The sequence below is a fragment of the Vipera berus genome (assembly GCF_964194415.1).
Source record: "Vipera berus genome assembly, chromosome: 1".
Classification (NCBI taxonomy): domain Eukaryota; kingdom Metazoa; phylum Chordata; class Lepidosauria; order Squamata; family Viperidae; genus Vipera; species Vipera berus.
In genome coordinates this window covers 312,833,591-312,857,135 of record NC_138202.1, presented here as the reverse complement: position 1 = coordinate 312,857,135, position 23,545 = coordinate 312,833,591, and the positions used below count along the sequence as shown (strand labels likewise).

Here is a 23,545-nt window from a genome sequence, read left to right as displayed (position 1 = left end):
GCAAGCCTCTGCCGCCAGCAGAGGCTCGATCCGCCATTCTGCAAGCTGCAAGCGTGTCTGCCGGCAGAGGCTGGATCCGCCTTTTGCAAGCCTCCGCCGCCCCATTCTCTCAATGGGAGGCTTGCTTCGGCTGCTTTTCTTTTGGCAGAGCCATCCATACTGGAGGTGGATGGGGGCAGGGCTGGTGCACGTTTTGCCTTGTTTTGCGCATGCGCGTGCGTGCATGCACGCGCGTGCACATTTTGCGGCTCCCACTTTTTTGTGTTTGTGACGGAACCGGTTCTGAGTGGCTCTTTGCCTTTTTCCGGTTGCCGACCCCTGCGCTATGATAAAGACTTCACATACATCTTATGCTATCTTGTTTTTGTGTGATCTCATAAGCATCTGAGTAATCCAATTATTTCTATGTATACTATTTTGTGTGAGACTGATGTAACTTTTTGTAATGATGGAGGTGAATAAAAGTTCAGCGGGCAGTGCTCGGGGGAGTTCTTTTTCTGGAGATGAGGCTGCCTGGCTGGTTCAAAGCTCTCTATCGACTCAGGTCTGAATTCTTTTTCCTTCGTCTGAATTTCTGTCCCTACATCTGAATTTCTTTCCCTTTCAAGGGGCCTGGCTGAGGGCTCTGCAGAGCCTCAGGGCTATCCTCTGGAGGCTCTCCAACACCCCCCTCCTCCTCCTCTGAATCGTCCGACCCAACTGCCGAACCCACAGGCTGACCCTGAATCACACCAGGTCACTGAACGGGCGGGGGGAGGTCGCCGAGCTGGGAATGGCCTGACTGCGGGGGCCCTGAGGTAAGCAGGTGCGGAGTCTGTAGGGCAGCTCCACCCTACCTCCCTCGCCTCAAGTCGTGGTGGCGCCACTGGTGTGACGCGCGCTCTTCTGCCCTGTTGCAGCAGCTAGCAACCAGAAGGTGGGGCAGAGTGGGCGGGCTCTTAACTTGCACTTACTTTGGGGACAGGCTTATATTAAGTGCATGCATAAAAATCAGGCTAGATCTTATTTTCGGGATAGGTCTTATTTTCGGGAAAACACAGTAGATAGGACACCAACAGACATACCTTAGTGTGATTGCTCGAGCAACTGGATCATTGCTATGAATAACTGAAAAAATTCTTTTTACAAATTCATCCACATTCAGGATCTTTTCCAAGTGCTTCTCACTTTGCTGGGTCACTTTCAGAACACACAGCCTCAGGAAGTTGTTACTGTTTTTAAAAATATAATGTGTTTAATTGATGATAATTGTACTGTTTCTTTCCTGATCAATTCCAAAACAGTTAGCTAACATAATGAAAGAGTGTGCATCAAATAAAGTTTCAGAATTAAATACCATATTTAAAAATAGTCAAAATTGCAAATCTCCCAAAAGAAAAAAAATCAGCATAATAAAGAAGAGCTTTCTTCAGTTGCAAGCAGCTTCTTGCTAGTCCTATTCAAAAAAATAACACAGAAACATAGAACAGGACCTCCATTGATTATTTTACAAAGAATACAAGACTTAAAATGAAGAAGCTAATCTTCCAGCAATCCTGATTCTAAACTGTTTGAGAAAAAATCACCAGGGATCAAATAGAAAACAACGCAGGTACTAGGGTACTAAAATTAAGAAATAAAAAATATTCACTCACCCAACTCTGAAAACATCAGCTAGCTTTAAAAATGCTGAATTAATTAAAATTGGGAATGGATATTTCTGAAAGAGTCTTGGAAAACGGACAACAGCCTCACATTGTTCTCCCAACTTGCCAGATCGAAGACCTGTGACAAATAATAACACAGCACAATGCTACAGTCTATAGAAACAACAACAAAGAATCATACAATGATTACAGAGCGTTCAAAATCATTTGTCTAAGGGACAACACATATGACCTGAGCATGAAATAAATTCATAAAACATATATTAAATTCATTTATTTTAAAAATTCCACACAATGCAGTTCATTCATTGAAGAAGCCTGCATAGGACACAATTTTCAATCCCATCTCCACGGGAGAAGCCCTATGGGAGAAAGTGATATATCACAAAGACCTTTCCACTGCTCCTATAGAGGACTAGAAATAGAAATCCAGTGTTTCTTCAATTGCACCCAACTGGATTACTGCCATGATGCAAAAAGAATTCAGGCAACAAAGTTATAAATAATAATAATAAACCTTTATTGTCAAAGTACAACATGTGTACATTGAGATTAGCTGAGCGTCCCCCCCGTGCTCTCTCCCCCCAACACACAGTGACAACAAACCCTCCATCCTACCACACCATGTGAACCAACTACACCACACACCGGCCTCCCAAGTCAATTCTGCATAAATTCACAGAGATTATGTCCCATTTAAAAGCCTAACAGCCCACGGATAAAAGCTATTTTTCAGCCTGTTGGTACGGCTGGCTATATTCCTATATCTCCTACCGGATGGTAGGATTTAATTTAATTTTAATTTAATTTGTTAATATTTCTATACCGCCCTTCTCCCGAAGGACTCAGGGCGGTGTACAGGGCAAGAATAAAACACAGAATTACAAAAGTTAAAAAGTAATTAAATACATGCCCATTAAAAATACAGTTAATACATAATAAAAACCCCAATAAAATGACAATAAAAACCCCACCAATCCCCCCTCAGGCCAGGCCGGCTTGCTCGAACAAGTATGTTTTTAGATCGCGGCGAAAGGAGCGAAGATTGGGCGCCGTCCGGAGCTCAACCGGTAACTGGTTCCATAGGAGAGTAAAGAGATACCATCCAGGGTGTGAGTCATCCCTGAGAATCTTCCTCACTCTTTCAAGGCAACGAGCCCTGGCAATGTCATCCAGTGGTGTCAGGGAACGGCCCACAATGTCTTGTGCTGTGCTCACTACCCTCTGTAATACTTTCCTGTCCACGGCTGTCAGACCAGCATACCAAACCACAATACCATACGAGAGGACGCTCTCTATAGTAGACCGGTAAAAGAGGGTCATTAGCCGTTGTTCTACCCTGTTCTTCCGCAAGACCCTAAGAAAGTGAAGCCTCTGTTGGGCCTTTCTAGCCACCTGGGTTGTGTTAACTTTCCAGGTCAGATCTTCAGAGGTAGACTCCCAGAAATTTAAAGGAGGAAACTCTCTCTACACAGTCCTCCCCGATGTAAAGTGGGGCAGGTTCCTCCTTTTTTCTCCGGAAGTCTAACACCATCTCTTTCGTCTTGCCAATGTTTAGGTGCAAGTTGTTGTTACAAGTTGCCTCTTAATTGTGTAGCTGTACCATTGTGATCGCTTTGTTCTAGTCAGTGTGTATATTGTTATTTGTTTTACTCTTTATCCTGCTAGTATATTATTACTTACATGGCTCTGGATTTTAGTCTAGCACAGGGGCATCTACGGGAAAAGTGAAAACCCCAGGGTCAAAATCTACATGTATATGATATCACTGCATATCAAAAGGGATGGAGCAATCACAATGCCATGCCTGGCACCTTGCAGGTTTTATTCCCATCCCTTTCCCTAAGCTTATGTTGTTGCTCCAGTGCATCCTGGGAATAAGAATGAAAAGGAGATGTAAACAAAAGATGGTGAGAGATGGAGAGAGAGAAAGAGAGACTTAGAATTAAATGCTCCTAATGAAATGATTTCGGATAGTAGTACAACAATGGATAAGCACTGATCACATATGGAAAACTTGGGCTAGATGTTTGAAAACTGTCCTTTTTATTGTTTATACTTGTGATGAAGGCAGAAATCATTTCCTTATACATTTTCTTTTATCATATTCTTAGTTTTTTCTTTTTTTCTGTACTTTTCTTTTTCCTAGTTTGTATTAGTTTTTTAATGTAATGTTTAATAAAATTATTTTAAATAGCAAACTATCCTGTTTATGTTTTTCATTTTAAAGTTTGGGGTTTAAGATTTTTAAGAGTGAGGTCATACCTTTAAAGAAGCAGGTCATAAACAGAAAAATATGAATCCATAATTCAGTTATATAAATTTGGAGTGATTCAAATCACTCCCAACACTGAGCAGTGATCTTTGGGACAAGACAGTACTTGCTAATTTTATCCAAGGCATTTCAATGAAAGTATTCAAACAAAAGCCCAATGCACAACTGTCTGGGATGTTTAATCTAAATTTCTTCAGTGCACAAGGGGGATGACTTGACCTAAATAGGCTCATGCCACTCTATAGTAAAACAGATCTGACTTAATGTCACTTGCACCACACAGGATAGTTGTTGGCTGAGATAATTAAATGACTCAGGACGATCAACCACTTTTGGAAAAGTTGAGTACAGGTAGTCCTCGACTTACGACCACAATTGAGCCCAAAAATCTATGTTGCTAAATGAGACATTTGTTGAGTTTTGCCCCATTTTAGGACTTTTCTTGCCACAGTTGTGAATCATGGCAGTTGTTAAGTTAATTGCATGTTTGTTAAGTGAATCTGGTTTACCCATTGACTTTGCTTGTCAGGTCACAAAAGGTGATCACACGATCCTGCAACCTTCATGTTAGTCAGTTGCCAACTGCCTCAATTTGATCACGCGACTGTGGGGGATGCTGCAAGGACAGTAAGTGTAAAAAAATGTTCATAAGTCACTTTTTTCAGTGATGGTTGTAATTTTGAACGGTGACTAGATGAACTGTTGTAAATCGAGGACTACCTGTTTTGCCTTGGAATGAGAGTGTGTGTGTTGTAACAAGAAGCTTGTGGCATCTTAAAATACACAATAATAAAACTGGCAATCTTAAGAAGTCACGAGCCTTCCGCTCCAACCTAAAGCAACTTCATCCTTCTGCTAAGACCCCACAACACGACTACGCTCAAACCAAAACGAGAAGGCGGGACTTCCTTTAAAGCAGGGGTCTTCAAACTTGGTCCTTTTATGACTTGAGGACTTCAACTCCCAGAATTCCTAAGCTAGGCATGCTGGCTGTAGAATTCTGGGAGTTGAAGTCCACAAGTCATAAAAGGGCCAAGTTTGAAGACCACTGCTTTAAAGCACTGGTTAGGTACATTATCCGCGCATGCGCACATAGTGCCACAGGTTCCCCCCCCCCCGCCGCCGCCGCCGCCGCCCCATTTAACTTACCTTTATCCAATTCCATGAGTGCGGAATTGGCATCCAATTCCTGCTCCCCGTAGCCGGCATCGGCAAGGAAGGATTTGGAAACGGAAGCCATTCCCTGTTACACAAGAAGGATTTTAAAAGGAATTGCAGAATAACGCTTTATTACTTTTGTTTTACATAGACACGAAATCGCCCTATCCCGTCTCTTTTCCCTTTCGAACAGTAACTTTCTGCGCTTGTGCTGACCCCAGGTTTAGGCACCTGCGCAGTCGCGTTCCCGCCGCCAATCCTTGCTACGGTAGCAAGCGGATTACCCTTTCCGGAAGATCGGCTATCGAACGAGTAAGAGGTGGGGAAAGTTGTTACGCATGCGCAATTCAAAAAAAAGGGGGAGTGGTTTATAAAACGAACGTCTCGGGTATAAGGGCGTGGCATCCGCTTGCGGTACGCTGGGGTAGCCAATAGAAAAGAGGGGGCGCGGCTTCTTGCCGCCAGGGTAGCCAATAGCTGTAGAAAAGTGACTTTGGCGCGGACTTCGGGTTGGCGGGAGATCTTGTGGAGAAGCTGTTCTTTTCCCCGCGGACTCAGCGCGAGGGGACAATAGAGCTTTCAGCGGCCGGTAGGGATGCTGTGTCGTTCATTAGTCCGTCGCTGTCAGGCCGGACCGCAGGGTAAGTGTCGGGAAGCCCCTCGTTCCTGAAAAGAGCCGGTTTGGTGTAAGCAGTTTAGACCAGGGGTAGGCAACCTTGGCTCTTTTATGACTCGTGGAGTTCAACTCCCAGAATTCCTGAGCCAGCAAAGCTGGCTGAGGAATTCTGGGAGTTGAAGTCCACGAGTCATAAAAGAGCCAAGGTTGCCTACCCCTGGTTTAGGCCAGGGGTCTTCAAACTTGGCCCTTTTATGACTTGTGGACTTCAACTCCCAGAATTCCTCAGCCAGGCTCGCCTGCTGGGGAATTCTGGGAGTTGAAGTCCACAAGTCATAAAAGGGCCAAGTTTGAAGACACTTGGTTCAGACGGTAACCAAGAAGCCAGGGGACTCTGAATTCCAGCCCTCCCTTAGGCTGGAAACCAGCTGGATGAATTCGGGCCAGTGGCTCTCGGAGCTCAACCCGCCTCATAGAATTAATTGTTGTGGGGAAAACAAGGAAGGAATGCTAGGTGTGCGCTCTGCCTTGAGTTATAAGAAGAATGGGATCAAAACATAACAACCCTCGCTACTTCCTCCACTGGTCTTTAAGACGAGCTTTCTTTTAACTCTTACAACTCCTCAAGGGAGTGAGGAAAGCATGCCTGCCTCTTCTTCCCTGTTCTCTTTTCCCCTTGTCGTTCCGACATAAACAGATAATCCTCTATTCATGAATCGTTCATTTGCCAATTAGATTTGTATTATTAAGAGTCACCAAAAGTGACCCTGGGCACCCAGGACCACGCAGCTAAATGGCTCAGCTCACATGCCCCCCAACCTGCCCTAATGAAATGAAGGTTAATAGTAGGCAGAATTATGTTGATTTCTGAATCCAAATACTGTATATTGTAGACCTTGTAAAGCACTTAAAAATACAATATGTAGAGGTGGGGGAGGTGGATCAAAGAAACATGCTGTACCTCAAACCCATATTTGACTGAATAATAGGTGACATAATTTGGCCTACTGGTGCTACGTATACTAATTAGCAGTGCTTTTTTTGTAAAAGAAAAAGGTGCCGGAACTCACACGTCATACAACCCGCCTTGCCTACCCTACAAGGTAGGGTAGAGAAAAAGGTGCTGGAACTCCGTTCTGAGCCTTCTATGACAAAAAAAGCCCTGCTAATTAGCATTTCCATATGACATGATCAGTGGAGACTGATGATGAGAGAACTACTTAGCCAATATACTTTGAAGGCACCAGGTGATTTAGGAGACATATTGAGGAAGAATATAATGTCAAGCAGTGTTTAATGATGTTACATAAAGAAATCTTATAAACCTGCTTGCAAAATTCTCAACTTTTCAAATATCCCTTTAAAAAATTGCCCTTTGGAATACCCTTCAATGCAACCTAACTAAAAAATGTAAATATCTGGCTATTCCTGCAAGTCTTGGGGTGATGTGAAGTTGACATCCAGGGAAGCTCTACAGTTATTTCTAGATGTGAGTATTTGGTGTTTGGGGAAGTTTTTTGTTGATTTTTATGCTTATTACCATTGGGTTAGGACGCTGAGCCTGTTGAACAGAAGGTCGGCAGTTTGGCGGGTCAAATCCCAAGTGCCATGTAACAGAGTGAGTGCCTGGTACTCGTCCCAGCTTCTGCCAACCTAGCAGTTCGAAAGCACATAAAAATGCAAGTAGAAAAATAGGGACCACTACGGTGGGAAGGTAACAGCGTTCCGTGCGCCTTTGGCATCCAGTCATGCCGGCCACATGACCATGGAGACGTCCTCAGACAAGCGCTGGCTCTTTGGCTTTGAAACGGAGATGAGCACCGGCCCCTAGAGTCGGAAACGACTAGCACGCATGTGCGGGGGAACCTTTACCTTTATTGTTTTATTACTGTCAGTAAAAATTTTTTAAAATAAAATTATCTGTCTTATAAATTTCTTTTTTCTAGGTTTGGCACCAAGATTTTCCTTACACCATCTATTAGGGCAGTATCAGTGTATTAAGGAAGATGACCATCATTCCTACGGAGAAATGGGAATTCCAGTTCCTCCTTTTGGCTGTAGCTTTTCAACAGGTAAAATGGTTTGTCATGTTGGTTTAAAGGTAGACTTTTCTGATGTGATTTCTAATTTTATTTTTCTTTTGTACTATAATACAAAGCCATTATGGTCAATGGAAAAGTACAAATTATCTGATTTGTAGTCCAAACAAACTGGCGCATACTAGACTGAAAAATTTCCTAGTCATAAGGATGAAATAACATGCTGGACAACGTTTGGCAACATTCAAATCATTTGGGCTTAATTAAGTTGAAGACTAGTCACTCTGATGCATTAGGGCAGGGGTGTCAAAGTCGCAACGTTACGTAATGTGTTGCAACGTATCGTGACTTTTTTGCCATTGCCAGCAATGGGGTGGGCGCAGTTTCGCTATGATGCATCGAGCCCACAGACTGGCAGTTTGACACCCCTGCATTAGCGAGTTTATGATGAGTAGTAAATTATATAGAGTCAATTACTTTTGTAGTTGAAAACATCCTACGATTTTCTTTGCAGTATGGAAATGGTTTGCCATTACATTTTTCTGGGATGCTTTTTGAATTTTCAGCTAGGCTACACCCATCCGTATATAAGTATTTCCTTGGCAAAATAAAGAAAATATACACCATCTACCCATGAAATTTGCAAATTTTTACAAATTCAGCAAAGGTAGGAAAGTAAGTAATCTTGGAAAAGTAAAGCAATTAATGCATAAAGAAACTGACCATGCGTTCCTCTTTTGAAAGCAGCTATCAGAAGGATATAGAAAAGGAGAATTTGTTTATGTTCATTAGGTGAATTCCCCTTGCTTAATTACAGTATCTGCCAGTCTTTTAAAGTAGCTTGTTAGTTATTAAGTTAATCTTTCAAAGTAGGCAATGTTTGTCTATTTTTACAATAATAAGAATAAGGAAAAAATGAATAAAGAATGCCTTTGTATTTTGTGTTTGTATGATTAACACTTAGAATATATGATAGTAGTTTTCTGATACAGACAAATTGTGTATTATTAAAAAGCGTACAAAAGGTTTTAAAATACAAATATTGCTACATTATTTTTCAGCTCCAGATGTGCAACATGTACTTGGTGTTGCCAATGAAGAGGGATTTGTTAGGCTGTATGACACCCACACACAACTGAGCAACAAGAAAATTGTTAAAGGTAAAAAAAAAGTCTTGTATTTGGACCATATAATTTAGATTATTTGATAAAAGGAGTAGCTTGTAGAGGGTTTTTCCCCCCGAATACTGTATTTATATTGTGATACTGTTCTTTCTAAATTTGATGAAGGTAATAGTCTTCATTTTTCATATGTGGACTTTTTATTACAAAGAATGTGGTTTATTTAGATCTAATATATTTCACTTTCACTTCAGAATGGCAAGCTCATTTAAATGCTGTGTTTGATCTTGCATGGATGCCCTATGACCACAAAATTGTGAGTATTGTAAATCACTATTTGTTTCATTAAATATTTATTTATTTATTTAGATTTATATACCGCCCTTTCCCGAAGGACTCAGGGCGGTTTACAGGGTATTTAAAAGAAAATCCATACAAAAGTTAAAACAATTAAAAAAGATTAAATGAAACCCTGAGAGAAAATTAAAACCCCCGGTTAAAATTAAAAATTAAAAATTCTCAGCCTGGGCCAGAGAGCTCGAAGAGCCAGGTCTTCAGGTCCCGGCGGAATGAACGGAGGTCGGGGGCAGTCCTAAGCTCCGCGGACAGCTGGTTCCAAAGGGCAGGCGCGCCCACTGAGAAGGCCCTCCCCCTGGGTGTTACCCGCCGGCAATCTTTAACCGGCAGCACCCTGAGAAGACCCTCCCTGTGGGAGCGCACTGGACGAAGGGAGCTTGATGCTGGCAGCAGGTGTTCCCTCAGATATCCTGGACCCAAACCATTTAGGGCTTTATAGGTCATCACCAGCACTATATGGATGCCACTCAATCCTGGGTAATGCTATTTCTTTTAATTTTTGTTACTTGTAATATATTGTTATGCTTTATCTGTCTCTTAATACTCTAGCAAGATCATTAGTGGGCTTAGTAATATAACACAGCTTAGAAGATAAATGATATGACCAGAATCTAGGCCATGCATGAAATACAGGAAGGTTTGGTTTTAATTCAGGACAAACTTTCTATAGTAATATCTATGTTCTCTGGGCTCCAGTGGAAGAAAACACGAAATGCCTTATGTTTTCTTCGTTCAACACAGCAAAACATGATAGGAAACCACCGGGAACTTGAAACTAGCTGCTGGTTTGCTTACTTTTTATGGAGGTTCACAAAAACAGATAAATGGATGTTACATGCTGAAAAAAAAATTTAAATAATTTTTTAAAAACTTTGAAATTTGGAATTGCACCAAGCTGTCCATTCACCACTGCCTGTCTAGCTTGGTTTAATATACAGTATATAAATTTAAACTAGATTTTTATTATTTTTGATGTAAAAGGCGGAACTAAAACTACCAGTTCATTCAGTATAGCAGTGAATTAGACTTAATTGAGAGTTTATCAGTTTTCTTTCACTTTAACACAGGGGTGTCAAACTCAATTTCATTGAGGGCCGCATCAGCATTGCGGTTGCCCTCAAGGGGCCGGGTGGGTATGGCCAGGGTGGGCGTGGCCTACTGAGTAGGCGTGGCTAGAGTGCGAATGGCCTACTGGGTGGGCGTGGCCAGCTCTACATCATTCGCATCAAGGGTGCCTATGGGGGCCTGGGCAGGAGTGGGACAGATCTGAGGGTCTCTGGCAGAAGGAGGGTCTCTGGGCCAGGGCCAAGGCAGTGGGGGCCGTTCCCTCACTGTTTCCAGGATGGCTTCACGGGCCACATGAAACCACTTCCGGGCCTTGTGTTTGAACAAGAGAAGCAGTGGCTATAAACTGTAACCGTGGCTATAATCGGCAATGTTGCAATTGGACCTTGCATTCTAGACTGGTTTAAAAATGGGATTCAACAATATAATCCTCTTTCTGAATTTGATTCTTTAATATATTTGTGTCTGGCACATCTCTTGTTGGGAAGTTTTATATTTTCATCTAAAAGTAGTCCTCGATTTAACAGTTCATTTAGTGACCGTTTAAACTTACACAGCACCGGAAAAAAGTGACTTAAGACTTTTTCACACTTACGACTGTTGCAGCATCCCCCTGGTCACATGATCAAAATTCAGATGCTTGGCAAGTGACTCACATTTATGACGGTTGCTGTGTCCCAGAGTCATGTGATCACCTTTTGCAAACTTCTGACAAAGTGGGGAAGCCACATTCACTTAACAATCATGATATTAACTTAAGAACTGCAGTGATTCACTTAACACCTGTGACAAGAAAGGTCATAAAATGGGGCAAAACCTACTTAACATCTGTCTCATTTAGTAATAGAAATTGTGGTCATAAATTGAGGACCAGCAGTACATCCAGTCTTATACTTACATGTCTTTAACCATACCTTCCAAAACAAGGAATCCTATGCACTTTATGTAGGGACTAAATTCCCCTGAACTTGCTGGAGTTTATTTTTGAGTAAATATACTGTACATAATATTGAATTAACACTTCATATATCTATTGAAAATGGTTCTGTTTCATAAGCTTATGTTAAAGGTGTCATAATTTTTTTTCCTTCCAGTGGTAAACTATTGCATTTATTTCCTCTAAGGTTACTGCTTCAGGGGATCAAACTGCAAAAGTGTGGGATATAAAGACTGGTGAACTTTTGGGAGTGTGCAAAGGACATCAGTGCAGTCTCAAATCAGTTGCTTTTTCTAAATTTGAAAAAGGTAAACTTTAATATTCTGTTTGTTAATGAATTTTTTGGGGGGAAATCACTGTAGAAAATACGGAGCATAGGAATTTGGGACTAATGATATGCAGTATAATAACATTATGGTGCCATGGTTACGCCAATGTTCATAGATCATAAATTGTGAAAAAGCTATGCTATTATTGAGGAGCTTTTAATGTTCTTAGATGAACTAGCAAGGATAATTCAGCTAGAAATCCCAGTCTAATACTCCATCCTTACATTTACAAAAACAATCATTTCTCAAGGTAAATTTTTTGAAAAGCTCAAGGTAGAATTGAAAACCCCCTCAAAAACAGCAAAGGTATGTGTTTACTTTGAAGTATATGATAGAACATCTGCATTTATAAATGTAAAATATGTTTAGTGCTTGAAATAATGAGTATTACAAAAAAGAGACAAAAAGTTGGAACATGGTTTCTCTATTTTTTTCAACTGTGGCCAACAAAGAAATATTAAGAAAATGAAGCAACCACCTAAACAAATACCCCCCCCCCCAGTTATTCTTGTTTTAATTTATTTAAGAGTCATGGTGGTGCAGTGGTTAGAATGCAGTATTTCAGACTGACCCTGCTCAATGCCAGAGGCTCAATCCTCACAGGCTGAAGGTTGATTCAGCCTTCCATCCATCTGAGGTCAGTAAAATGAGGACCGACACTGTTGGGGGTAATATGCTGAACTCTAAACTGCTTAGAGAGGGCTGTAAAGCATTCTGAAGTGGTATATAAGTTTAATTGCTAATTGCTACTGAAATTAAGAAGTCAGATAATGCCTTCCCATTCCTTCTATTTTTAAAGGGTTTTTTAAAATTAAAATTTGCATCAAAATGTTGATTCAATAATAGATATTAACATTAAATCATTTTATGTATCCCAGGCCTTAATAACATTCACTTTTAGTACAAACCTGTCAGTCAAGAACGTTCTTCTGGAGAAATCTGTGGATCTCCAGCCTAATAAAATCCTATTTTTAAATACTAATTGTTTTTCTTATACTTTTCTTTTGGTGTCCTTCATGTGAGATTACTGTTGTTTTTATTAATAACTGTATTTAAGATCTGTTACTGTAATAAGTTTGCTGAATTTTATTACTGTAGTCACATTGCTGGTTCTATTTGTACCAAGGATGTGCAAAACATTCTATGCATGGAACAGCTGAATGTTCCAACTGAAAGATACATGTCTCAGAAATTGTGGTCTGTACATGGAATAAACCACTGTTGCTCTTCTGTAAATGAACAAATGTAATTATTTTGCTTGGAAGTAGATTAGTGGCAGGCATGAATGGGAAAAATGCTAAGGGGGGATTCTTCCTTGGCAAAGAGGTGTGCAAACATTAATGCACTAATGGTGAAAGAAGGGAAAAGGTTCTGAGATCAGGAGCAGGTTGGCGAACACACAAGTTGTGCAGTGAAAGAAATGGCCAATCCAAGGCAGCATGGCAGCACTTCTGGAATGCAATGGTTGGTTTATGACCCTTAACTCCTTTGCTTCAAGGAACTACTGCATACCCTTTGCAAAACCAAATGCATATCTTAACTTTGTTGCTTCAGTGAGCCAATTTTCAGCCATTAGTCCATTCTTGCAAACCAGCTGATTGTCAGGGGATGCAAGAAGGCAAGAGTTGAATAGGTAGACTATGAGTGGAGTGTGAGCGCCTTCCAGGAAGTAAGACTAAGTTGGCAAATGGGCTCTGGCCTGTGAGTGTGCAAAGGCTGAAGTAAATTTCTGCGGACTACTATTAATTCAAGGAATGCATTTGAGGAATTACTGGATTAGGGTCTAATCAACATGACCTGTTTTTTTAGTGAAACACTAATTTTGTATTTTATAGCTGTGTTCTGTACTGGAGGAAGGGATGGGAATATCATGATCTGGGACACTCGATGCTGTAAGAAAGGTATGTGATGTGTCTGTTTATTCTCTTGAATCATTGCAATGGCATTATGAGTTGGCAGTGATCACTAGATTATCCCGAGTTTTGTGGATACGAACTTGGATCTCCTTGTCTTAATTCCAGTGCTTTCCATTAAATAATATGTACTAATACGAGGAAAGATATTCAGTTTTCAAAAAGTTGGATGAATTTACAGTATGATCGTGGGTCATTTACCATATATGAAAAAGCCAGAAGGGAAGGCCTTTTTAATAATGTTTCCTGAACCTGTTTTACAGATGGATTTTACAGACAAGTTAAACAAATAAGCGGTGCCCACAACATCATAGATAAAACACCATCCAAACTGAAGAAGAAAAAACAGAATGTGAAAGGACTTGCACCCTCAGTGGTAAGAATTTGGAATTTTAAGACCACGTTTTGTCATTTTCTGTCTTGGCAGCTGCACTAGCTTGGAATTATTAGGGAGATGGTAGAAATTAAGGAAAACAACTGAATTAATTACATTGATTTATGTGAACCTCTAGGGATTTATTAATTAGCATATAAAAAGAATCTGCCCTATTTTTTTAAACAAATATAAAATTTCCTATGCATTCTTCTGGAAAAAATATTCCTACATTGGGAAGCTTGTTCATCTTTGCTTTGCCTATTCTGGATTCTTAAGCAAAGGTATTTTAACTCTTAAGGTTTGAAGCAGGTCTCTGTTGCAGATGATACAAATAGGAAAGTAATAAGCTGCTTTAAACTTGAGTTAGAGCTTTGGTTAATTCTACCATATTTAGGCTACAAAAATCTAGATATCAGAAAGCATCTGTCATTTTTTTATATCTTGGATTCAGTAGCCCTAGAGGCATGCCCAAAGAGAAAATGTGTGCATGGAGGAAACATCAGGGCTTGAGTTTGGCTTGTTCCTGGCAGGTTGCAGTCTAATCAAATTGAAACACAGTACTTTGTGATTGATCAGATTTCAGCCAGGGCAGAGAGCGAGCTGAATGAATTTGGTGCGCTTATCTTTCTCTCCTTTTCATGCCTGTGAGCCCACTCAACCACCAATGCTCTTTTTTTCCCTTTGCTGCTACCATACTTAAATGGAAGCACAACTTGATCCAACTGACCCATAGTGCTTAGACCTTTTGCAGCATCTTTCCTCATATTTTCCTTTTTCCTGCTATAGCAGACAAATGCATGTGCTTTTACTGTTATGTCCTGCCTCAGAACACACATATTCTGGGTCAGTACCTAGAGCAAATATACTTACTCTGGGTCTCAGTCATCGAGGTCATAGTTGTCCCAAAAGTGCTTTCTTTCAAAAGGCAATTTTCTTGTTCTCAATTCTGCACCATTCAGTTAGAATTGAAAAAGCTTCTTGGATGAGGAGCAAAACATCTTGAACCAGTTGCCTTTTAAAAGAAAGGACCTTTGGGACTTATGCTGGGTACAAACAGAAAATGGATATTTTGGTCTGAGCATAGGCCACCCATGCTTAGCTATTCCCCATATGTAAATTTGAAAATCCCAAGATAAGCCCTATCATGGTTCCATCTAATCAGGATTTTAATATGATGAGGATAATAATGTAAGGGACCTTGGAGATCATCTAGTCCAACCCCCTGCTCAGGCAGGAAACCCTATAGCATTTCAGACAAATGGCTGTCCAGTCTCTTCTTAAAAACTTCCAGTGTTGGAGCCTTCACAGCTACTGGAGGCAGGGTGTTCCACTGATTAATTGTTCTAACTGTCAGGAAATTTCTCCTTAGTTCTAGTTGCTTCTCTCTTTGATTAGTTTCCATCCATTGCTTCTTGTCCTGCCTTCAGGTGCTTTGGAGAATAGCTTGACTCCCTCTTCTTTGTGGCAACCCCTGAGATATTGGAACACTGCTATCATGTCACCCCTCGCCCTTCTCTTCATTAAACTAGACATACCCAATTCCAGCAACCGTTCCTTATACATTTTAGCCTCCTTTGTTACTCTTCTCTGTACTCTTTCTAGAGTCTCAGCATCTTTATTACATCTTGGTGACCAAATGTGGCCCTACCAAGGCATTGTAAAGTGGTATTAGTATTAACACTTCACACGTTCTTGATTCTATCCCTTTGTTAATGCAGCCTAACACTGCGTTGGCTTTTTTGGCAGCTGCAGCACACTGCTGGCTCGTATTTAAGCGATTGTCCACTTGCTACTATTGAGCAAGGTACCACTTATACTATACCTGTGCATTTGGTTTTTCTTGCCTAAATGTAGAATCTTACTTTTTTCACCATTGAATTTCATTTTGTTAGATAGCGCCCAATGCTCAAGTCTGTCAAGATCCTTCTGTATCCTAAGCCTATCTTCTGGACTGTTGGCTATTCTGCAAATTTGATGAGTTCCCCATCTATCCCCTCATCCAAATCATTGATGAAAATGTTGAAAAGCACTGGACCCAGAACAGAGCACTGGGGCACCCCACTACACACTTCCCTCCATGTAGATGCAGTTCCATTGAGGATCACATTGAGAACTATAGGAAGTTTGTCTTAGCTATTTCTGGAGATGATAATTTTCTAGTAACTTTATGCATGCAGTAATTTTCTCTGCTATAACAAGACTTTGTTTATAGTTACTGCACCATTAAAGTATTCATCCTTCTCTCCTCTTTCCACCATCCTTCAGGCTTGGTGTCATGGTTCCGATAGATGAGACCAATAAAAAGAAGGATTTACACAGTGAAGGAATGTTCATATGTTGACTAAGCCTTTATATGCAGGCAAGCATCAGGAGTGTGTAAAAGTATTTGGGTTAACAGCTGTTTAGCTTTAAATGGGAGGAATGTCAAGGTAATAATTTAACAGCTAATCAGCTTGTATAATGTGAGATGTATGATGTAATGATGGGAATGACTCAGCAGGGTCTATGTCCTTTTAAGAGCCTTTGTATAAAAGGGAAGGCTCTGCTACTGTGTTCTCTTTCATCCATTTTCTGCTGTGTTGGAGTTTGCTGTAATACCACGTGTATGTATATTGTTCCTGGTGTATGATATCCTGCCTGAGCAGGGGGTTGGACTAGATGACCTTCCAACTTTATTATTATTATTATTATTATTATTATTATTATTATTATTATTATTATTATTATTATTATTATTATTATTATTTATTATACCACCACCATTTAATATAGACCACTGTTTATTGTATTTACTCCTGGGTTATCTCAGTGCAATAAGACTTCATGCTCTGACAGAATTAAAACAATACTGTGCCCATCGGACTTGTTTGGGAGATAACTTACAGGGTAGTTTTCAGTGCCTCTAGATTTTTATGATCAGTCCATACTTCAAAAGGCACCTTGCTCCCCTCGAGGAAATGACACCACATTAATAGAGCCCATCTCACTGCAAAAGCTTCTTTCTCCCAAACAGCCCATCTTCGCTCAGCATCCTTTAATTTCTTGGAAGTGTAGGCGCATGATGTAAGTCTCCCTTTTGGTTTCTTTGCAAAAGAACTGCCTCCACAGCCACATTGCTAGTGTCGGCTTGGATGATGAATTGCTCTTCAGGGTTGGGGTGTTTGAGAACAGGTTTGGCAGCAAACAGTCTTCAAGTTCTCAAAAGCAGTTTGGCTTTCCATAGACCATGGCAAGGGCAGATAGGGTCATGGCTTACCCCCATTTTTCCCAGTCTTTAACAGGTCAGTAATTGGTAAAGCCATCTCAACAAAAGAGGGGATAAACTGCTGGTAGAAATTTGCGAATCCCAAAAAATGTTGGAGTTGTTTACGGGTACGTGGGGGTTGTCATTCTAGCGCTGCCTTAAGTTTGGATGGATTCTTTTCAATGCCTTCACTGGAAATTCTATGTCCTAGGTCAGTGATGGCGAACCTTTTAGAGACCGAGTGCCCAAACTGCAACCCAAACTCCACTTATGTATCGGGTGCTGGGTGGGCATGGCCCATTGGGTGGGCGTGCCTGCGGTGGTAATGGCAGACTGGGCGGGACTAAAAAGTTCAATCAATTCCAAGTTTGCAAGATCTTTTTTTTTCCCGCAAGAAATTGAAATTGATTGATTGAACCTTTTTTTTCCCCGCACACAGCAGTGGAGGCCTAAAACGAAAAGGTTTTATAAAACCCAGCTGAAGGCCTAGGACTGGGCCGACGGCGTGTGTGCCCACAGAGAAGGCTCTGCGTGCCACCTGTGGCACCCGTGCCATAAGTTCGCCACCACGGTCCTAGGTAGTCCAGGCACGTTTGATGGAATTCAAACAGTTTTTTGAGTACTTCACACACTAATTTAATATGCTTTGCCATATAAATCTGTATAAATCATCTGTATAAATGAGGATGTCATCAAGATAGACTAAGACCCCTTTGTACAGGTGATCATGCAGCACTTGATTAATCAATTGCATGAACCCACCAGGGGCTTCCTGCAGTCCAAACGGCATAACATTGAACTGAAAACTTCCCAGTAGGCTGTTAAAAGCTGTTTTCCACTCGTCTCCTTTTTTTACTCTCACTCAATAGTATGCTTCTCTTAGGTCTAGCTTGGTAAAAACTTTCCTTTCGCCAAATGGGCTAACATGTCTTTCATGAAAGAGAGGGGGTACGTATTCTCCATGCTGACTGTGTTTAACCCTTTAAAATCCACGCACAGCCTCAGCAACCCATCTTTCCTTTCTTTAAAAAACACAGGGGCAGCTACTCGGGATTTTGTTGGCTGGATGAACCCTCTAGCCAAGTTCTTGCCAATGTACTCCCTCAGCTCTCTCAATTCGCGGGGGTCATTGAGTACATCTTCAGCCAAGTTGGTTTTCAGCGTTGACACTTGTATATTTTCTTATATATTATCACATACTTGTTCTAACTGATGTCAGATGTGTGTTATATCCATTGTATACTCATTTCAAATTGTGGATTCTGAGCACCCAATTTTGAATGCATGCTGCATCTGAAAGCTACCACTGGTTGAGAATGCAGTGGCATGATAGCCCCATTTTACTACTTTGTGAGTCATACTGTCTACTAGTCAGCTTCCAGGTGCAATTCAAGGTGCTGATTACCACCTATAAAGCCATTCATGACACAGGGCAGGTCATTCGTGGAACTGTAATTGAACAATTCCAGATGGCATCTAATGCTTCCACGTTTAATTTGTCCCATAATAGCAATCTTGAAAGGTTGATTGGGTGGAGAAATATGTACAATATCTAACATGCTTTGGGTTTCCTGCATGAAATAGTGCCATTTATGGGGACCCAGCTCTTCTGTTGACTAGCATATCCCCTGAAATTCAGATGGTCACAACCTTATTGGCCTTCCTTAAGATGTTGAAAATCTGGCTTTTTCTCCAGAGCCCTGAATCAGGGTGTAGAATGAGCCTGTTTGCAATGGGAATATGATTGTGTTAGCCTTGTATGCTGTATGCTCTTTGTTTCTATTTGTTTGTTGGGTTTCTCTCCTTCTTTCTCTCTCTCTCAATCATAGCCCAGAATCCCAGTGTGCAGTGGGTATATAAATTGATTAAATACATTTTTCTTCACTTTCCATAACTGTTAGGCAGTTGTTTCTTAGTTACGTTATGACTTACCTTTGGAAGGTAGGCTTAAAAATAAATGCAGTAGCTACATCATACTTTACAACCTACTGTATTTCACAAGGAATGACTTAGGCAGGGAACTTCAGATGCATTCTGCATCCAGAAAGATATGGATGATATCTTGAGAAGCTAGTTTTAATCATTTGTAAGGCATACAATGTAATCTCAATTATGATGACTTAAAAATCAATATATTCAGTGGGACTCAACAATAGATAAATGCAAATACAGTGGTAATTAGGTTTCCTTTGTGTGCTTTTCTTTATACACAGTTGTTGAACTCTTCAACTATTGAGATAGAGCCACAGTTTTTGAAACGTCAATAAATAATTACTAACTGGGTCAAATGGGAAGCTATTTATAGGAAATGTTCAATACTGAAATTAACTTTGTTATAGTATTAGCCTGTTGAGAAATGACTTTTTTCTCATTCTTTTCTAAGGATTTCCAGCAGAGTGTGACAGTGGTACTACTTCAAGATGAACATACCTTAATCTCAGCAGGGGCTGTTGATGGGTAATAGTCAATACTTCTGTTTCCAGCATTTTTTTTAATTCTCCTTTTGAGAAGCACTATGGATTTCTAATTTTGGATTGTTTGCTCATGTGAACATTCCTGTAATGAAACAATTGAAATTTCATAGAATGCCTCTTACCTGGGGAACGAGGACTTTCTTGGGGAGGGGGGGGGTTAAAAACAGCAGATTTCTTATTTAGTTGTGTCATTATAAACTAAGCCATTTGTCAAACAAGGATCCATCCTATAGCTGAAAGGTAGCAGAAGATGGTGAAACACACTCTCCCACATTGTAGGTTTTAAAAGCATATGATGTACTGCTGTCGTTCATTCGTTCATTCATTGGCATCCTTCAGTCTTGACAGACTATGGCAGACATGTCAAACACAAGGCCCGGGGGCCGGATCCGGCCCGCGAAGTGGTTTCATGTGGCCCACGAAGCCATCCTGGAAACAGTGAGGGAACGGCCCCCACTGCCTTGGCCCTGGCCCAGAGACCCTCCTCCTGCCAGAGACTGTCAGATCTGTCCCACTCCTGCCCAGGCCCCCATGGGCACCCTTGATGCGAACGTTGTAGAGCTGGCCACGCCCATCCAGTAGGCCATACTCACTCTAGCCACGCCCACCCAGTAGGCCACACCCACCCTGGCCATACCCACCCGGCCCCTTGAGGGCAGCCGCAATGCTGATGCGGCCCTCAATGAAATTGAGTTTGACACCCCTGGACTATGGTATCATGCTCTGGAAAGAGGTCCTAAAGCAGCATCTGGTGTGGCTAAAAAGGCCAATTCAAGAGTGGCAGTCCCTTCCACACTGAGGGCAGATACGATCTGTCCCCTGTCCAGCCCCCAGATTTCGCTGGTTCTGGGACTGTCTCTTTGCCTCAGCCTGCCCAAGTGTCTCTTCGAATTAGAGAAGGCCATGCTGCATCTTTGGGCTCCAAGCTGAGTGATCAGAGGTCAAGGTTTCCCAGCTTAGAGGGATCTAAAGGCCTTGGGAATGGACATTAACAGCTGGGAAACCTTGACCTCTGATCGCTGTGTCTCTTAGCAATTAAATAAATTGAGAAGATAATTTCTCAGTCTTTAAAAAGTCCTGTCAAATTCTTCTAGTTGGAAGGTGATATCCTGATAGTAATAACAAATAATATTTAATATATTGTATTACATTTATAATTGATTAAATCCCTCCGAGGCTGAGTTGCTGTATATCAGTACATGTCATTGTATTAACATAGGCCATTAGACAGGGTCACATTGCCCCATGAAATGTGCTATGTGCCTTGGGGATGTTCTTCCTCGATTGAGAGTGCTGCTTAAATAGCCAGTGGAGGCCATTATTGTGGCCCCTTTGCCCAGCTTTAGCTGATGCATGAGTTGTAGCCCTCCCTAGACCAGGATACACTGGCCTTGATAATCCACACCTTGATGATCACCTGCCAGGAGTACTGTAATGCACTCAGTGGGGAGGGGGAGAGCATTGTAAATGATCTGGAAGCTACAATTTGTCTAGAATGTAAAAGCATTTTTTATACACAATTGTTATGTCAGCTGTTGAGATAGAGCCAAACCTATTGATAGATCAGTTGCTTGCAAGGTAACACCTCTCCTGTTGCTGCACTGACTATCACTAGACTTCTGGGCTCAGTGCAAAGTGCTGGTAATCGCTGATAAAAGCCACATGTGATATGGCACTGGGCTGCATCAGACACTGTCTAATCAGAATTGAATCTGTCCATTTGGGAAAAACATTTTGGGAAGTACAGGTAAGAATTCCACTTTTCTTGAAGTTAGGGGGACATGAAAAAGTCAGCAGGCCTGTGGGCAGCTCCCCTACTTGACAGCTCCCCTGTGCTTCATATAGTCCTCCCCGTCATGTCATTTAGAAAATTAAGGAAAATAGTTTTATATTTTTTATTGAAAATTGTTTAATTTCACTGAGTTGTTGAATCTGGCAAAGTGTTAGTGGTGTTTGTCTTGGGTTTTATTTTTTAAATATCTTGCAACCCACCCATAATATTTTGATTTGGGAGAACTATAACTGTTAAATAAACTAGGTAAGTAGACAGACAGACATACTATGCTTCCTATTATTGTATTTCTCAATTTATATTGCTTCCCAGCCAGTTGAACAAATATCTTGAATAAAGGAATATTCTGTTCATCAATTAATCATATGTAATCTGAATATTACATATGAGACTGGATTACAGCTAGTTTCCTTCACATGTTTTGGGATTATGGTTTACTGAATTCACGTCAGATATATTTGGAGAACATCAAACTGAGGAAGACTTGATCATTGTATGGAATTCTGAAGAATTCTGTTTTCTTAATTTTAGTGTGATCAAAATATGGGATCTGCGCAAGAACTACACTGCATACCGGCAGGAACCAGTGCCATCCAGAGTTTTCAGCTACCCAGGGAACAGCATCCGTAAACTTGGTATGGCATAACTGAATATTCAAGAAGGAAGACAATTAGGGTCATTTGTATTCATACATTAGAATTATTATTATTTTTTATTTTAATTCCATTTATATCCCGCCCTTCTCCGAAGACTCAGGGCGGCTTACAAGCTTAGCAGTAGCCTTCATTCTATGTATATGCCTGCTTATTAGGGTTTTCACACACACCCCAAGCGGCATTATTACAAAGTCAGCTTATTGCCCCCAACAATCTGGGTCCTCATTTTACCTACCTCGGAAGGATGGAAGGCTGAGTCAACCTTGAGCCTGGTGGGATGCGAACCTGCACTAATTGCAGGCAGCTGGTGTTACTTAAGGAGGCATTAGCCCACTGCTCCACCAAGGCTCTTATAAATTACACTTTGAGCTGAGGTCATTTATCAAAATCTGTCTTAGCCTGATTTCAGAACTAGCGTTAGCAAAACAATGGCATTCGTGACCCTGTTTGGTCACCTGTTTTGAGAGAATGGGCAGGATGAATTAATTCTCTAGGTGTCAATAGTCTTCAGTGCTGCCACATTGCCTTTTGGGATGGTCTGTGTAAACGAGCTTAAAGACACAGTGTTTCCATGATCCTGGAAGATGATTTTTTTAAAAGGTTGTGTTTTTGTTTTTGGAGAGGATACTATGATGGTCACTTATGCCATAAGGGGCTATAAGATTTATTTTCTGGTCCTTGTGAGTTTCAGTGTTCCATGAAGTCTCAGGCAGGTCATTAGGAGTTAATTAACACACTGATAGTATCCAGCTCTTTTACATCTAGCAGTTGCCCTGTTAGATTAGTGTCAGCATTACTAAGGAACTAGATGAAAGCCAGTGGACTGAAGCTTAATCCAAATAAAGCAGAAATTCTGTTGGTGAGTGACCTGATCTTGTCATAGTCAAAACCATTCTGTAAAGTATTGTAAATATGACTCGTTATGACATTAATCACGACTGGATAATAAGAGCCTGCCTATATGCTTAGGTCTTCTCAGTGCTCTGCTCCTTCCTCTGAGGTGATGTAGGCAGAACTGAGGAAAGGGTTTTGTTAGATGCAATTTTCTTTTGGGGAATGCTTTTCAGACATTTTTTTTTCCTCCTGATGCCAAGCAAAGGTTTCCATTTCCCTGGGCTTTTAATTTTTAAGCAGTGATTTGGAACACTTTTTAGATACTTCTGATTTCTACCTTTTTATATTTTCTATCTGATTTACATGGAGCCAGTTTGGTGTAGTGCAGGGGTCGGCAACCTGAAAAAGGAAAAGAGCCACTGGGAACCGGTTCCATCACACATAAAAAAAAGTGGGAGCCGCGCATGTGTGTCCATGCACGCGCATGCGCAAAAAATTTTTGCGCATGCGCAAAGCTGGTTTTTCTTGCGCATGCGCGGACGCGCGCGGTTGCCATTTTTTTTATGTGTGATGGAACCGGTTCCCAGTTGCGCGACGGCCCGTTTGCAGAGCTACCGCCTTTGGCAGCCTGCAAACATGCCGCGGCAGCTTTCCCAAAGAGCGGCGCCGCTGCCCGTTCGCGCGGAGGTGCATGCGCACCTCTCCAAAGGTTT

At 41.2% G+C, this 23,545-nt stretch overlaps 2 protein-coding genes across 3 annotated transcripts in view; one reads left to right on the top strand and one right to left on the bottom strand.

Moving 5' to 3' along the window:
- The window catches only part of INTS7 (integrator complex subunit 7), a 59,070-nt gene extending 53,705 nt beyond the window's left edge, over nt 1-5,365 (bottom strand). Inside the window, exons 1-4 of one of the 2 annotated variants that reach the window (XM_081330135.1) lie at nt 5,311-5,365; nt 5,071-5,164; nt 1,635-1,764; nt 1,065-1,211 (exon numbers count right to left, since the gene is read on the bottom strand). In XM_081330135.1, coding sequence (XP_081186261.1) covers nt 1,065-1,211; nt 1,635-1,764; nt 5,071-5,161 — 368 coding nt within the window. In that variant the 5' untranslated portion in view covers nt 5,162-5,164; nt 5,311-5,365. Of the gene's footprint in view, nt 1-1,064; nt 1,212-1,634; nt 1,765-5,070; nt 5,165-5,295 lie in introns of both variants that reach the window. The other variant, XM_081330134.1, reaches the window with a different exon arrangement.
- A 309-nt stretch (nt 5,366-5,674) lies between these two features.
- DTL (denticleless E3 ubiquitin protein ligase homolog) overlaps nt 5,675-23,545 on the top strand; it is a gene marked incomplete at its 5' end in the record, with an annotated part of 35,730 nt that continues 17,859 nt past the window's right edge. Inside the window, 9 exons of the mRNA XM_081312832.1 lie at nt 5,675-5,720; nt 7,642-7,767; nt 8,796-8,894; nt 9,110-9,171; nt 11,402-11,522; nt 13,379-13,444; nt 13,720-13,832; nt 19,460-19,533; nt 21,874-21,977. Of these exons, the coding sequence (XP_081168958.1) occupies nt 5,675-5,720; nt 7,642-7,767; nt 8,796-8,894; nt 9,110-9,171; nt 11,402-11,522; nt 13,379-13,444; nt 13,720-13,832; nt 19,460-19,533; nt 21,874-21,977 (811 nt within the window). The remainder of the gene's footprint in view (nt 5,721-7,641; nt 7,768-8,795; nt 8,895-9,109; nt 9,172-11,401; nt 11,523-13,378; nt 13,445-13,719; nt 13,833-19,459; nt 19,534-21,873; nt 21,978-23,545) is intronic.